Source organism: Neltuma alba, unplaced genomic scaffold (assembly GCF_004799145.2).
Source record: "Neltuma alba isolate B1F8T4 unplaced genomic scaffold, ASM479914v2 tig00002565_pilon, whole genome shotgun sequence".
Classification (NCBI taxonomy): domain Eukaryota; kingdom Viridiplantae; phylum Streptophyta; class Magnoliopsida; order Fabales; family Fabaceae; genus Neltuma; species Neltuma alba.
In genome coordinates, this window is record NW_021632920.1 from 15782 (window position 1) to 29611 (window position 13830).

The 13830-nt window shown below is 36.9% G+C and overlaps 2 protein-coding genes across 2 annotated transcripts; one reads left to right on the plus strand and one right to left on the minus strand.

The window, feature by feature from the left end:
- Nucleotides 1–1669, plus strand: LOC114732629 (protein ROOT PRIMORDIUM DEFECTIVE 1-like). Its single transcript, XM_028919951.1, has one exon. It carries the CDS (start codon nt 47–49, stop codon nt 1358–1360), a length of 1314 nt encoding a protein of 437 aa, XP_028775784.1. The 5' UTR covers nt 1–46; the 3' UTR covers nt 1361–1669.
- Nucleotides 1670–2177: 508 nt separating this feature from the next.
- LOC114732647 (exportin-7-B-like) lies at nt 2178–13568 on the minus strand. The gene is made up of 20 exons (XM_028919971.1): nt 13419–13568; nt 13132–13284; nt 12953–13048; nt 12736–12795; nt 12521–12642; nt 12358–12440; nt 11867–11970; nt 11674–11778; nt 11543–11595; nt 11392–11455; nt 10183–10317; nt 9211–9323; nt 8978–9071; nt 8063–8282; nt 7458–7588; nt 5880–6026; nt 5501–5629; nt 4552–4650; nt 3657–3695; nt 2178–2566 (listed from the first exon to the last, which is right to left on the minus strand). The coding sequence occupies exons 1-20, from the start codon at nt 13551–13553 to the stop codon at nt 2393–2395; spliced, it is 2256 nt and encodes a 751-aa protein (XP_028775804.1). The 5' UTR covers nt 13554–13568; the 3' UTR covers nt 2178–2392.
- Between the last annotated feature and the right edge of the window lie 262 nt (nt 13569–13830).

Sequence of the window (13830 nt, forward strand, 5' to 3'; positions counted from 1 at the left end):
TTCGACTTCTCTCCCCGACTCCCAACCCGTTCAGTCCACTGGTCATATGTCATCTGCCTTGTCCTCTCCTGTAGTATCTTCGCCGATCTCCTCTCCCTTTTCTCTTGCGTCACCTTCAACAAGCTCACCCGGAGTTTCATTTGGCCTATTCAATTGTTTCATACAAAAGAGATGGAGGAAACCGACTGTTTCTGCCCAGACTCGTTTGGAAGACAGGGTGAGAGACTCCAAGTTAGACAAACTCATGACCCACCTTAATAAACTCAAGATTATTCTCAAAATCCACCAACTGATGTCAAATCGTAAACGCGGTCCCTTTGTGTCCGTACAGTTGATGTCCCGATGGAGGAGCATCACCGGGCTTAATGTCAGCATGGGGTCATTTATTCATAAATATCCGCATATTTTTGAGGTTTTCCCACACCCTATCAGGAGGAATTTATGTTGCAGATTTACCCGCAAAATGAAAGCCTTGATAAAGGAGGAAGAGGTTGCTATGGAACAGCAGGAACTGGAGGCTGTGAGGAGGTTGAAGAAGCTGTTGATGATGTCCGTAAATGGAACTCTTCATATACATGCATTGAGATTAATTAGGAGAGAGTTGGGTTTGCCCCATGATTTCAGAGACTCCATGCTTGGGAAATACACTGGAGATTTCAGATTGGTCGATCTAGAGATTGTGGAATTAGTTGATAGAGACGAACATCTGGGAGTGGCTGAGATCGAGAGATGGAGGGAGAAAGAGTACAGAGAGAAATGGTTGAGTGAATTTGAGACCAAGTATGCATTTCCTATCAATCTCCCTACTGGGTTGCAAATCGAAAGAGGTTACAGAGACAAGATGAAGAATTGGCAAAGGCTTACATATACAAAGCCTTATGAGAGAAAAGAAGCCATTCGTGTTCGTACATGTGGAGGGTTTGAGCGCTATGAGAAGAGATCAGTTGCTGTTATTCACGAGCTGCTGAGCTTGACAGTGGAGAAGATGGTTGAGGTTGATCAATTAGCTCATTTCCGAAGGGATTTTGCTATTGAAGTAAATGTGCGTGAAGTACTGTTAAAGCACCCAGGCATATTCTACATATCTACTATAGGGAAAACTCAAACTGTGTTTCTTAGGGAGGCATATAGTAAAGGGTGTTTGATTGAGCCTAATCCCATATACAGTGCACGTAGGAAAATGTTGGATCTTGTATTGTTAAGAAGCAGGAAGACTAAACAATTGCTGGCTTGTGGGAGCAACAATGAAATCTGTGAAGTGAATGAAGATGATGAAAGACCGGGAGATTGGGTGGTTTCCTTATTGGAGAGTTGTGATCACCATCATATTGCGGGCGAGTTTACTGACGCATCTGAGTAAGACCAGAGATGGTTTGGAAGCCAAGGTGGGATCGTTGAAGGTTTTGTTACTTTATCAGCTATACGAGAAGGATTGATTACAGATCCGCTGTTAATGCCAAGCTCTTTTTTAAACTCTGGTCACAAGAAGCGATGGGGCAAATGAAGTTTACACAGATTGTTTTATGAATTCATTGCAGTAACCAATTTCAACCATCGACGCAGGTTTGGTACGCGGGGATATTTAGTTTTTCTTTTATTCCTTCGTTTTTTCACTACTGAAGTTACGCTTTGTGATTAAACTTGTAATGAAAATTTTTCCGCAGATTAAGATTCATACGTCAAAAATTCACATGTGATCACCACAAAAAATGTCCCATAACTACTAGAAGGAATAAGCAGTACAATACATGGGTAATTTGCATCTATTATGTTACTTTCACCTTCATATATGCTAATGAACGTCCCGGGAAACAAATATACGACCGGTCTTGCCAGCGGAGGCAGCAAGACTACGTTGAACAATGGATTGTCATTACTGTGTATCTGACTACGTTGTCGTACAAAACATCCAAAATAGACGCACTAAATCCAAGCCGAAAAAACAAAAGATACATCTATCCATTAATCACAGGAAATTAGCTGATGCGGTAAGGGTGCTAGAATCTCGATGGCGATTAGGCTGGAAAAAATAGAATTATTTATTTATTTTTCCTTCAAATGCCAGTCATGCATGTTTTCATCGTCAGCAAAAGTAATTTTCCTCAACAATGAACGGCTGAAATTAATAAGATGCCCTGGGGCTTAGGCATGGAAGATCCGGGGACCGACAAGACAAAAGGTACTAAAGTAGAAATTTTATATTTTCGATTGAATCATCCGTAGCTAAGGGCCTCGCATTTACAGATGTGCTCTCGAATACAGGGGGAAATCACCGACTAGAAGTCACAGCCAGACTCACCTATTCCCTATAATCCTTTTTTCCTTCTTACCATCAGCTGCTATATCTTCATTTTCTGTGTATTGCAATTCAACATACAATCTATCAAACAATTCACAAGATCTGCACCATAACATGAGAGAATTGGTCCCAATTTGCACAGAAGTCAGTCTTGAATCTGGTCAGATTCTGAGAGAATTTGTCCCTGTTCTTTGAATCCAGGCTCAGCGTCACATCTTTCATAAGCTTCTCAAAGCACGATGAAAGCCGCTCATGTTGATCCGGTCGCTGCATAATAATTCCCAAACATCAAGATCTGAAACCTTGAAATTACCGCTGCCTTACACGGCAGGTAGAACTTCTAACAAACTGACTGGGGACCGGGGGCCTATATACACTAAGAAGGGTTTATCTTCTTATCTGATTCTGATTCCTCCCAAACCCGCATTTTTATATCTGCCCCCGTACACACACACACATTTTCTATTCCTCAATTGATGATGACCAAGATGCTTTGCTGGCAAAAAAAAAAAAAATCAAGATGCTTTGACGGGCCAGTTAGTAACGGGGTGGGGGGTGTGAGCGAGCAAGAGGTCTGCTGGTCGGGTATATATTGGAATGAGATTTAGGGAGGGTTTAGGACAACTAGTGCGTGCACGAATGTGGAAAGTCCAGCACTCTTGAATGGCTAGAGTTGGTTTCTTTGCTGTTATTTTCCTTTTTAATTCCCTGGTTAGACTTCAGTCTACCATAGTATAGCTTAATTTGGTCACTCCTGAACCAACTATTGTAAAGAATTTGCATGATCAGTTAATACGATTAGGCCACCGGCTTTTTCACTCTCTCTGCTGTCCATCCAGTTAAAAATCTGCACTAAGATTGTGATTCCCTGCACCAACATTTATTTCTATCTGTTTCTACGTATCGAGAATCTAGATCTACGCCAACAACTAAAATCTTGGTCTCCTTAGTCATTCACTGTAAATAAGCAGCAAGTTCCTCCCTACTGTAACTTGTCAAAACAGCAAAGAGGCAACCGGTTGAATTCCCAATAACTTAAGACTTGAACTAAAGATAGTGATTTCTCATATTACTGTGGGGGGCCCTTTGGCCACAATAGGTAGCCGACTGTCTCGTTGCACCAGACAGACAATTTTCAGTTATCGATTATTATTATGCACGAGTCCAGTTTCAGTTAAAAGTATTAAATGGGATAGGCTATCAGTCAAATTAAAATCAAAAGATAATATGAATGTTCTACCCGCCCATAAAAAACTGATCCAGAACACCAATTAGGGAGTGACCATGAACCTGATAAATAGAAGGAATAATATATTCCGAGCAAGAAGGAGGTGCAGGTAGATAGCATTTTACTTACATATGAAGCCAAAATTTGAGCCTTGATATTTGTGAACATCTGCAGGCGAAATCGCTCGTCAATATGATAGCATACGCCCAGATATCAATGTTTAAAAGGTGAGGCCTCAAAGCCATCGTGAGGAGGGATAACAGATATGAAGAAAACTGAAAAGGCTATAGAAAATGACACTTGCCTACAGAGTTTCATTTTCCCGATATAATATATTCAAGATAATAACATTAATCCCAACTATAGAGCCAAAAGCACCACATTCAAATTTTACAAGCAATACAGATGAAAGGTTGTTGTTTTTTATCATTTAATTGAACCATATTTCAACTCCGTAATTTTGCCTAGAAGAATCCTCCACCTATAAGGCCTTGTCCATTTTCCCCAAGAAAATGCAACACTGGTTCTAACAGAAACTTAAGGGCATTGCACTTCTGTTTCACTGGATAAACTGAAATATTTATTGCCTTCTATGTGAATTAATTAAATTATTAAATCTTCCAAGCATGGGTAAGAAATCAGTTTCCCTTACCTTCTTTAAGAGGATATCTTATCATCCTTCATTGTATGTTTCTCTTTAGATATTTATGGCCATGGCATAGAAAGAATGTTTCCTAAGTTCGTTTAAAACTTACATCTCCATTGAAGCATCGTGTTACCATATCAAATGAACGCATTCGTTTCAGAGATCAACAACAATGTTAAAAAGTCACGACGAGAAATGCTCCAATTTGTGCTTTAGTTCCTAACTTTTGAATTACCAATGTTCAGAGACTGTGTTAGCAATTCATATTCTCAATAGCAATGGCTGCAATGCCATAGCAAGAATGTAAGCTCATGTTCATGAAACAAACTACGGCGTGAAATTTGAAGCCAATTACAATATGATATCACAATCATTTACCTCCTCACTAATAAGTATTAAGCTCAGCATTGCTCTGCTAAGACTCCACTGATTGCCACGGTCTTCCAACAAAACAATCTCAAATAGGGTTTTCAACATCTAAGAGAAAAGAAAATTCCAAGGAAAATTAGAACCCGCGAAGTAAGAAGAAAAAGTTTAAATGGACTCCATCAAATAAGCAAGAACATGGGTATGAATGCAATCATCTAACTTTTGGGCCTCTAACTTACTGAGTAGGCCCAAAAAAACATTTTGTTAATGAGGTTGCTGAAAAAATGGAATTTATACTTGGCTCTGAGATCTATTTGCATCTATAATAATAACTACTGACAGTAAAAGAGAAGGGGCCAAAAGAACCTAGAAACCGAAGGACTTTTTTTTTTTTTTTGGGGGCCTCAAGGGGACTTGTAACTGAAGCATGAGTTATCATTGTCAAGATTGATTTTATAGTTATTCTTTCATGGTTCAGGGAAAATATAGTCGTCAAATTATTATAGCTCCCTTCCAGACTTCATATTCACATTGCTGCAGATATTCGGGGAAGGGAAAAAAAGATGGGTTATCAGCAAAAGATGCTCGCAACCAATATTATTTACATAGTAAAAACTTGATAAAAATAATACTTCCTCTGGTCCGAAATGTAAGACCCATTTTGTAATGTAAATTACTGTACCCATTATGTTCCCTCACAAACAATCATTTCATTGATAAAAATAATACTTAATACATTGCTGTACCCAGTTACTGTTTGATTTATTCAAAAACAATATGCTGTTATGGAATATGGATGAAGAAAATGTACTTATGTATAAACCTAAATAATTTCCATACATATCTGTGGCCATTTTTTCATTCACATCATATAGCTGTCAAGTTGGCTTGCCCTACTTTTCACAGTGCAAACCAAAATTGAACAATGTATCTTGGCAGCAGCCCAGGATAAACTTACACCAGAGAATAACACAGAGCAATCAGAGATTAGTTGAGCAACATTCAGTGCAGCAGGTGACGCAATTGACTCTGCGACTGTAACATGTGTGAAATAAAATGTAGCCAAGTGGTCGATAGCAGAGGCACACTGCAAACAGAGAAGACAATTGCAGAACAAAGTACACAAGTCAGATCACATCCTAACTTAGCCATGGTTGTTTCGCAACAAGCACATGATGATGGATATTCCATTCATGGATCAAAGACTTTCTTCTAATAATTTAACAAAGGTCAGAGCTTGTGATTCCCACACACGCCCGGGGGATTGGAGGGGCCCAAAAAAAATGTGAGAGCTGAACTGTACAAATTACAAAGGAAAAAATGGTGCTTCTACCAACCTGTGATGATATAATCTCGCTTAAATCTTTAAGGCCTGATTCAAGAGACCCAATGATATACATAAATGTGGTTTTATCCAAACTCAAAACAAATGACAAATGACTGCTGAAGAGGGTTTCCAAGAATGCAAAGTAAGCAGCTGTGAGCTGGGAAAAAAGAGACAGTAAAAGATTAACTTAAAAACACTTATTCCAAATAACTATGAATGACTGTCAGGATGCTACTATATCTCGTGAAAAGTGCACTAAAGAGATATATACAGATTTTTTTTTTTTGGGGACCTTGATATATACATAGATTCACACATATACATATTATTGGTGATTGATTTGTTATTCGTGATGTTATCTGTTGTGATGTTATGATCGGGTATCATTTGATATCTTATAATTTAAACCACCGATGTAACTGATAGACCCTGAGATTAGAGTCAAATTGTAGTTGAATAAAGAGATATATATATACATATTTAGAACTTTGTAAATAAAAGATCTCTAATATAACAAATCAAAAAATTAAATATCATTTTTTAAGTATAAAATGGGAGCTGACTGGGTCCTTCCTAATGGAAAGTTTGAGAAAATTTGAACACTTGCAGCTTGCTGGTGCGATACATATTAAGCTGCAACATCACAAGTTTGAGTAGGGAAAAGACATACATAGGAAAACAAAAGCATAAGGGGCAATTGCCACCTCAGGTAGGGAATTTTTGTAAAAATATATACACGTGCATATGCATAAATATATGTATGTATGAAAAATAAAGGGAAGATTAAATTTTGTTATGATTTGTTATATTAGATCTTTATGCATAGGTTCGCTCAAGTAGCGACGATGGGATCAGGTACAGATACTAGTAAGGGTTCAAACCCTCCCAATGCAATAGAAAGGGGGGGGGGGGGAAGTTAGACAAACTCTTTCACAATCACTTGATTAGACAAACCCTTTCCAAATCAATGACAAGGCAAATTATGAACAATCCATACGAAGAACACTTAGAAATGATTTACTAAATTTCAAAACACCAATGAGGCAAAGCATACCTCAAGCTATGAGTAATACTGATATAGCTGCTGGTATTAAGAGAACATATAAGAGGACATTAAGGAAGCAAGCAGGGGTGGAAGAAGAGATATCCACTGGTCAAGGAAATAATCCAGAAGCTTCAGAAAATAAGGACCAACTCTAACTTGCAGCTAGCTACTAGTCTTTTGAGTCTGAAACCTTGTAGGGGGCATAGGACTACTTTTTGGGAAGCATATTGCTTTGTCTTGGGGCTGTAATGTTTTCAGGACTTATCTAAGAAGAGAGTTGGTGAGAGAGAGAATGCCATGGGAGTGTCACTGTGTAGCTGTGTCTAGTCTGTTTATCAGTGTGATCTGGTGCTGTCTTAGTTGTTGCTGTGTTTTTCTTTTGTTTAGAGGGAAATAGGGCTTTGGCTTGAATCATTGAAGCCTGTTGTATCTTTGATTCAGTTCTTGCTTATTAATATCAAAGCCTCAGGATTTTCCCCATTTATTGCTGCTATTGTTACATTTTGGCCGGTTCATTGATTACTGTAGCAGGGTCTCAAATACCTTTCGAAATGCAAATACATCAGCCAAAGGAATAGATAATATCATCTTTACAATGATATCTAGAGCATCCACTAATGCTCTATCACCATACAGCTCAAAAACACCAAAGTTGACATAATTCCCAGATAGCGCTGGCATGCCAGAAAAAAGAAGAAAGTTTAGCCCAGAGTTGATGTGAGAATACAATATCATAAACAATGATGACTAAATTGCCTTGTTCTTTGAAAATAGAAATATCGTGAAGAAATCTGCAGAATGAGAATCAACACTTTTAAAACCTAATCATGCAATACATAAAACATACTGAAAAGTACCAGCAACTTATAAGATTTCATGCATCAGAAGACATATTTAAATTTCATGTTGCAGAGAAAAGAATGTAAGGATCTACTTTACCGACCTCTTTTTACCACATTCTTAACCTCAACAACAACAATAAGAGCAACAAAACCTATCCTGCTAAGTGAGGTTAGTTACATGGATTACATGACATCATTGTGCTTTATCATCAACTAACTCTTCAAATATGAAAGAAAATAAAATTGAAAGAGGAAAACAATATACACTTGAATAATATGAAAATATTGGTAGAAGTATAACCATACCTCTTGTGAGAATCGACAAACAAATTGACATCCCCTTGTATTTAAATGTGTATATATCTGCTCTACTATGAAGAGGTAAAATTCTTGACCCATAGGCTACAATCAGTTTACTGACTTCACGGAAAAGCAGTATACCATTAGCAGAAGAAGAATCAAAGATCAATCGCTGGGATTTGTTCAGGACCAATTCATCCACAAGTTTCAACAATGGAGTTGTTACCTGCATTGGCATCCCAGTATCATATAATTTATTCTTGAATCACATGTAAAATTTTATACAAGCCTACCCCAACAATGTGTTAATTTGAAAATCACTATAATATTTCCAAAATTTGTTCATGTTAAATTTTGTGTATTCATAGAAGAGTTTTAGTTCGTATTTTGCTTTCTTACATTAACACTCAGCCAAATATTTAATTAATGTTGGCTGCAGCCACATTAAATTTCAACTCAAAGGAGCTGGCCATTCTCATATATGCTGACTTCATAAACGCTTTGCATAATGAACATGGTTCCCCAAGCCTTTAATGCAATGGTACATATACTGGGTTCTCTGAAATATCATTACTTTTATTTTCATTCTTATTGTTCTTTCTATCTTGTTAACTTAAGTCTTCCATAGCGCACCTTCCAATAAATGAGGAGGAATTTCATCCCCTCTTCTTCCCCTCAAGACCCAGAATAGAATCATCAGAGGAAGAATTTCATCTGGGATCCACCAGCATATCATATACAAAGAAAAATAAATAGACCAAGAATGACTTCATGTGCTATTCAAATGGTATTCAATGTTCATTTCATTAGCAGAGAAATTGCAGGGGGGGGGGGAAAAATGAAGAGTGTGCCTCAATCCTTAATCCGTGTAAACAACATTCAGTTCACTCAATACTTTACACTGAAAAGGATGAATCTTACCTCTGGAGAATCAGCCCAATGCACAATGCCTTTCAAAAGAATAGGCATGCGTGCTGGATAGAGCCAATCAAAAAGGAACCCATATGTCCTACGACTGCAACAGCCAATTCAAATACAGGCAGAATATAAATATATGCAACTAGAGGGGAAAATAATTAAAAAATATATATATAGTAAAGCAGCAAAATCTTCACCAAATAAAACATAGTTTCACGTCTTAAAAGATTGCCAACCTGTTAGTTGCCATTGCTATTCCCCGAAGGTCTCGCATTAATCCAATCAATGCAAATTTTCCGGCATCTGATCGGAAAATTGCATCAGGTGCAGATTCCAACTTAAGAAAAACCTTATACATAATAAATAGAAATTAGAATGAAATTTAACCAAATAGAAGAATGAGTATTAAAATGTCAACAATATCTGACAAATTGCACGTTTTGCCATCATACTTCATATTCTGAAAACAGTTACACACCTTTATCACTTGTCACACAGGGTCATCTAGTAATATTTTATCACCAATTAACAAACGATGGATAGAAGAAAAGTTCGATTTCAAATAGAGGACTTAAAAAGTACATGAATGATATAGTCCCACAAACACCAACAATCCTTTATCACAGACGATCTTGTGATTTTTTTTTTCTCGTTTGGCTAAAGACGATGTTGTGATTTATTTGAACTTGTATTGTATTTGAAACTTCTCCCTGGTCTATTGAAGTCAGTAGTGTTTTCAGATTCTGGAATTATCATGTTCAGTAGAATTTCTCTCTATTTCTCTTCTTAAACCCACATCCTATCAGTGAAACCAGTTAGCAGTCGTTGACAGAGGGCATAGGAATATTTGTCTTTTTTTTCTTCTGAACCATTCCAAGAATTATAGTTAGGCTTATAATAATCGGAATGAATGAGCACCTTCTCAGAATATTTAACCATATGGCCCAGCAAGTCTTGACGGGATTATTTTGGGCAAATGAACCTGAATCTTTTACATATGAGAAAATATCATAAATCTAGTTCTTTTTATTTGGGAGGAGGGTGTGAGGGAAGCTCAACTTCCAACTAAAAGAACAGGCCAATATCAAATTTGATCTACCATATCAGATTCAGAAATCAAACGAACGTGTAGAAGAATCACTTAAGTCGACACGAAAACAAGCAATTGCTATAACTTGAATCATGATGACAAACAAAAAACAACCAACCTGCAGAAGATGTTCCATTGAAGACCTAAATTTCAGAGGGCTATCCTCCATGAAAACTAACATGCCAACTGTGTAGTAAAACATTGTTCTGCTACGGAAACATTCAACGTTTTCTAAAAACATGAATTGCTCCCCCTGCAAAGGAAACATGAACTGTGTTTGGTTGAACTGAATTTGAATGCAAATTATATATATATATATATATATATATGTATGTATGTATGTATGTATATGTATATAAGAAATCAATTTCTCTCAGATCAATTACAATCCTAGGACATTCCATTGGGCCCATGAACTTCCAAATTACGGCATGGTTTATTCAAAACTTCAAAATCTCTTTGCAATTTTACTGCCACAAACCGTATCACTTTTCCAGGATCCAAACCAAGGGGAAGATATTTACTTTTAAAGATATTTCCCTTTCAGATATACAGAAGGATATTAATGCTTTTATATTTTCGTGTTTCATTTTTCAACCTACCTCAGAAGGATCTTCAGCTCCCATTTACTTACACCAGTTCAGTCTATTCAACCAAATTTCATCTTAAACAAGTAAAACGATATACAAATGCCCTGCATTTTTGTAGGTGCCAAATAACATCATTTTCATTCTCCTCTGGAATTAATTTCTCTCTCTTTTCTGTAGAAGTGAAAGTTTAATTATAACTTCAGCCAAGCAATTACAGCATATGCTTGGGCACATAAAAGTGCTGGTTCTCCTTCATCATTGAAATTTAATGTTAACCCTTCTGTTGATCACGTCATGTGAAAACCATCCTCCATTCTGCAATGTCGAACAGAGAGATTCCCTAAGACCGAGTTTAATCCAAGTTTAGATATTGACAGTTTAAAGCGTTGATGAAGAATGGTTGCCACAAGTTAGGGGAAGAAAAATTGATGAAGTTGACATAGAATGTCCCTTAACCAATTCAGCAAAGTTGGGGTGATGATGGGTGGGCAAATATTTAGAACATCCACGCACCAACTTTAAGGTCATATCCTTATTAACAATTCGTCCTAGCAAGTGTAACTAGATAGGAAATGGACCAGCAAGAATTGGCTAACACAGAGATGGATAGCCGATGGCCTACTGCTACTAACTTGGGCTGGTCCATGGAGTTGGGCATCTCCAACTTGCTAGAGTAGTAGCTACACAGTTCTATACCAAAAGAGCTTCTCAAAATAAATGGAGTAGATTATACTTACATTCTGGTTTGAAATTAAGCGTTGAACTGTATCCAACTTAAGAAGCAGCTTTCCTGTCATGAATCTAGAAAGGATACAAAAGAGTATGAAGTGATATAAACCAGGAGAGTAACACAACACTAAATGGAAATGGCGATGGGACAGGACTAACCCCGAGGTCATTTCTGAAAAGAGGCTTAAAGTGTGATCAACAACCTCTTTGCACTGGGAAAGAGATTCTAATGTTAATGAAATGAATTATATTTGAAATGCAAAGAAATATAAAAATATATAATCCATCACCTCTTTGTAAGACTTGAGATTAGTAGCAATCTTTCCCACAATAACATTGAGTAGTAGCAGATGATCATGGAGTCCAAGAAGTTCAGATAATCGGGCATATAACTGCTATAGAGTCCAAAGCAGGAAATGGCAATAATTAAACCTTCTTTAAATCATAACAAATTTAAAAAGTAGAATACATCTACCCCACTACCTTGGAAGGAAGAACAGCATGGTCACCAATATAACACTTTCTAAGATGTTGCAAGAAGGTTAGTATAGCTCGATCAAGTCTTTGCTTGCTAATATCTCCCATACCTCTGAAAATATCCAACAGAACCATGGATGCAGTGATGTGAAAAATAATGAACAGAACTGAACTTTAGCCACTGGTCAAAGGGGGGGGGGGGGGACAAAGAGCCTTAGCATGTTCAATGAGCAAGGATGACTCAATAAATCTGTACATGTTTCCGCTATTTATAATTGATATTACAAGCAATAAAAAAAATAAAAAAGAGAGGAATCTCAAAAAATAAGTTCTTCTGAGCAGGTGATTGGATACAAATCAAAACAAATCGTCAAGGAAATAAAATCCACACAGGCGTTCTACAAGTAATTAAAATGTGAAAACCCTTTATCACAAGGCAGACTAAGTTGCTTGCCCAATTTTGCAGACAAAATGCAAAAAATATTCACATACCCTACTGTGTAACCCACTGTCAGTGATATTAATCAACTGCAGAACCCGTGCTGAAATCTCTGCATCAAGTATCTCATGTGATTCTCCACTGCAATTCGGAAACACAGAAAAAGAGCTATTACTGTCCAGAAAAGCCTACTCACAATCCAATTTGTTTTAACAAGTTACCTAAAACCAGAAATTTGTTTAATCTTCAGAATTGCAGCAACAATGTGAGTGAACCAAGTAAGTTTGCCTTCTGTTACAGAAATTTCATAGCTGCCTACAGAGATTTGGGCATTAGCTTCATTCTGCATAATTTAAATCAAGATATAAACAGTCAGATTGTTGTTAAGAGAATTACACATAAAATGGACACGTCCTAAAGAAGTGCTAGAGAATACCATATAGTTATCAATAATAGGTTCCACAATCTTCATCAAATATGAACTGCAACTTTCATACTGAAAAGTCAAGAGAACATAATTAATAGAAAAGAAATAAATGCATACATGACATTTAAATTTTAAGCGTGCATGCTTGAACTTCAAGTTCTCTATAAAATAATATCATTAAAATTTCCCACAATATGACTTGGGTAGGAGAATGAGAAGTGTGAACCTGATATCTGCAGAGGTAAGGAAAGAACTCGAGCTGATCCTGAAGCACCTCCACATTGTCCAGAGGATTTTCACCAAGCTCATCCGACTGTTCAGACTGCAGTACAAGGATATAAAGGGTATGTGTAAAAAATTCACTAACGTTAAGCATGATTGCAACTAGAATTGACTCCACCTGACCTGCAATGAATCAAATCTTGAAGTAACAAAACCTTCTATGATTTTAGGCACATATTCATCCAGCAGGATGGGTTTATCACTCTTCAGATACTTCACTGATGTTACGGACCTAGACCACAAACCTAGAAGGTAGTAAACACTGCTGCCAGCCCACTGAAATAAGAAACATCATCACACAAAAGAAAAAAAACGAAGCATTAAAAAAAAAAAACATTAGCTTCAAGAATATCTAATTTCCAATCATGTATGAAATACAGATTCCTGACAGAACAAATCAAGTAGTCTACCTTCCAAGAATGTAAAGATTTCAATGTGAATTCTGCCACTAATCGTATCCAATCACTGTAGCCTTCAGCATTCACAACTTCTGATAACTGTAATAGCATTCCACTTAGAAGAACCACTCCGAAGATTGCCTCCATTCATAAATAAAATAACCCAACTATGCCTATGACTTAAGTGAATTGTGAAGCATATAGTGAACCAAATCTACAGCAACAAAGACGACATGAAGTAGTTTAAAACAAAACAGATTGTCATCAATCCACAGGACCTGTTATAATGTTATATTTCCAAATTGATGTGACACGAAAGTGGTGGGTTGGCCACCAAATGTGACAATCCAAGATTTTATCAATTTCATTAATGATACTAGTAAGATCAAGCATGTCTCATGAACTTCATGAAATTAACAACATA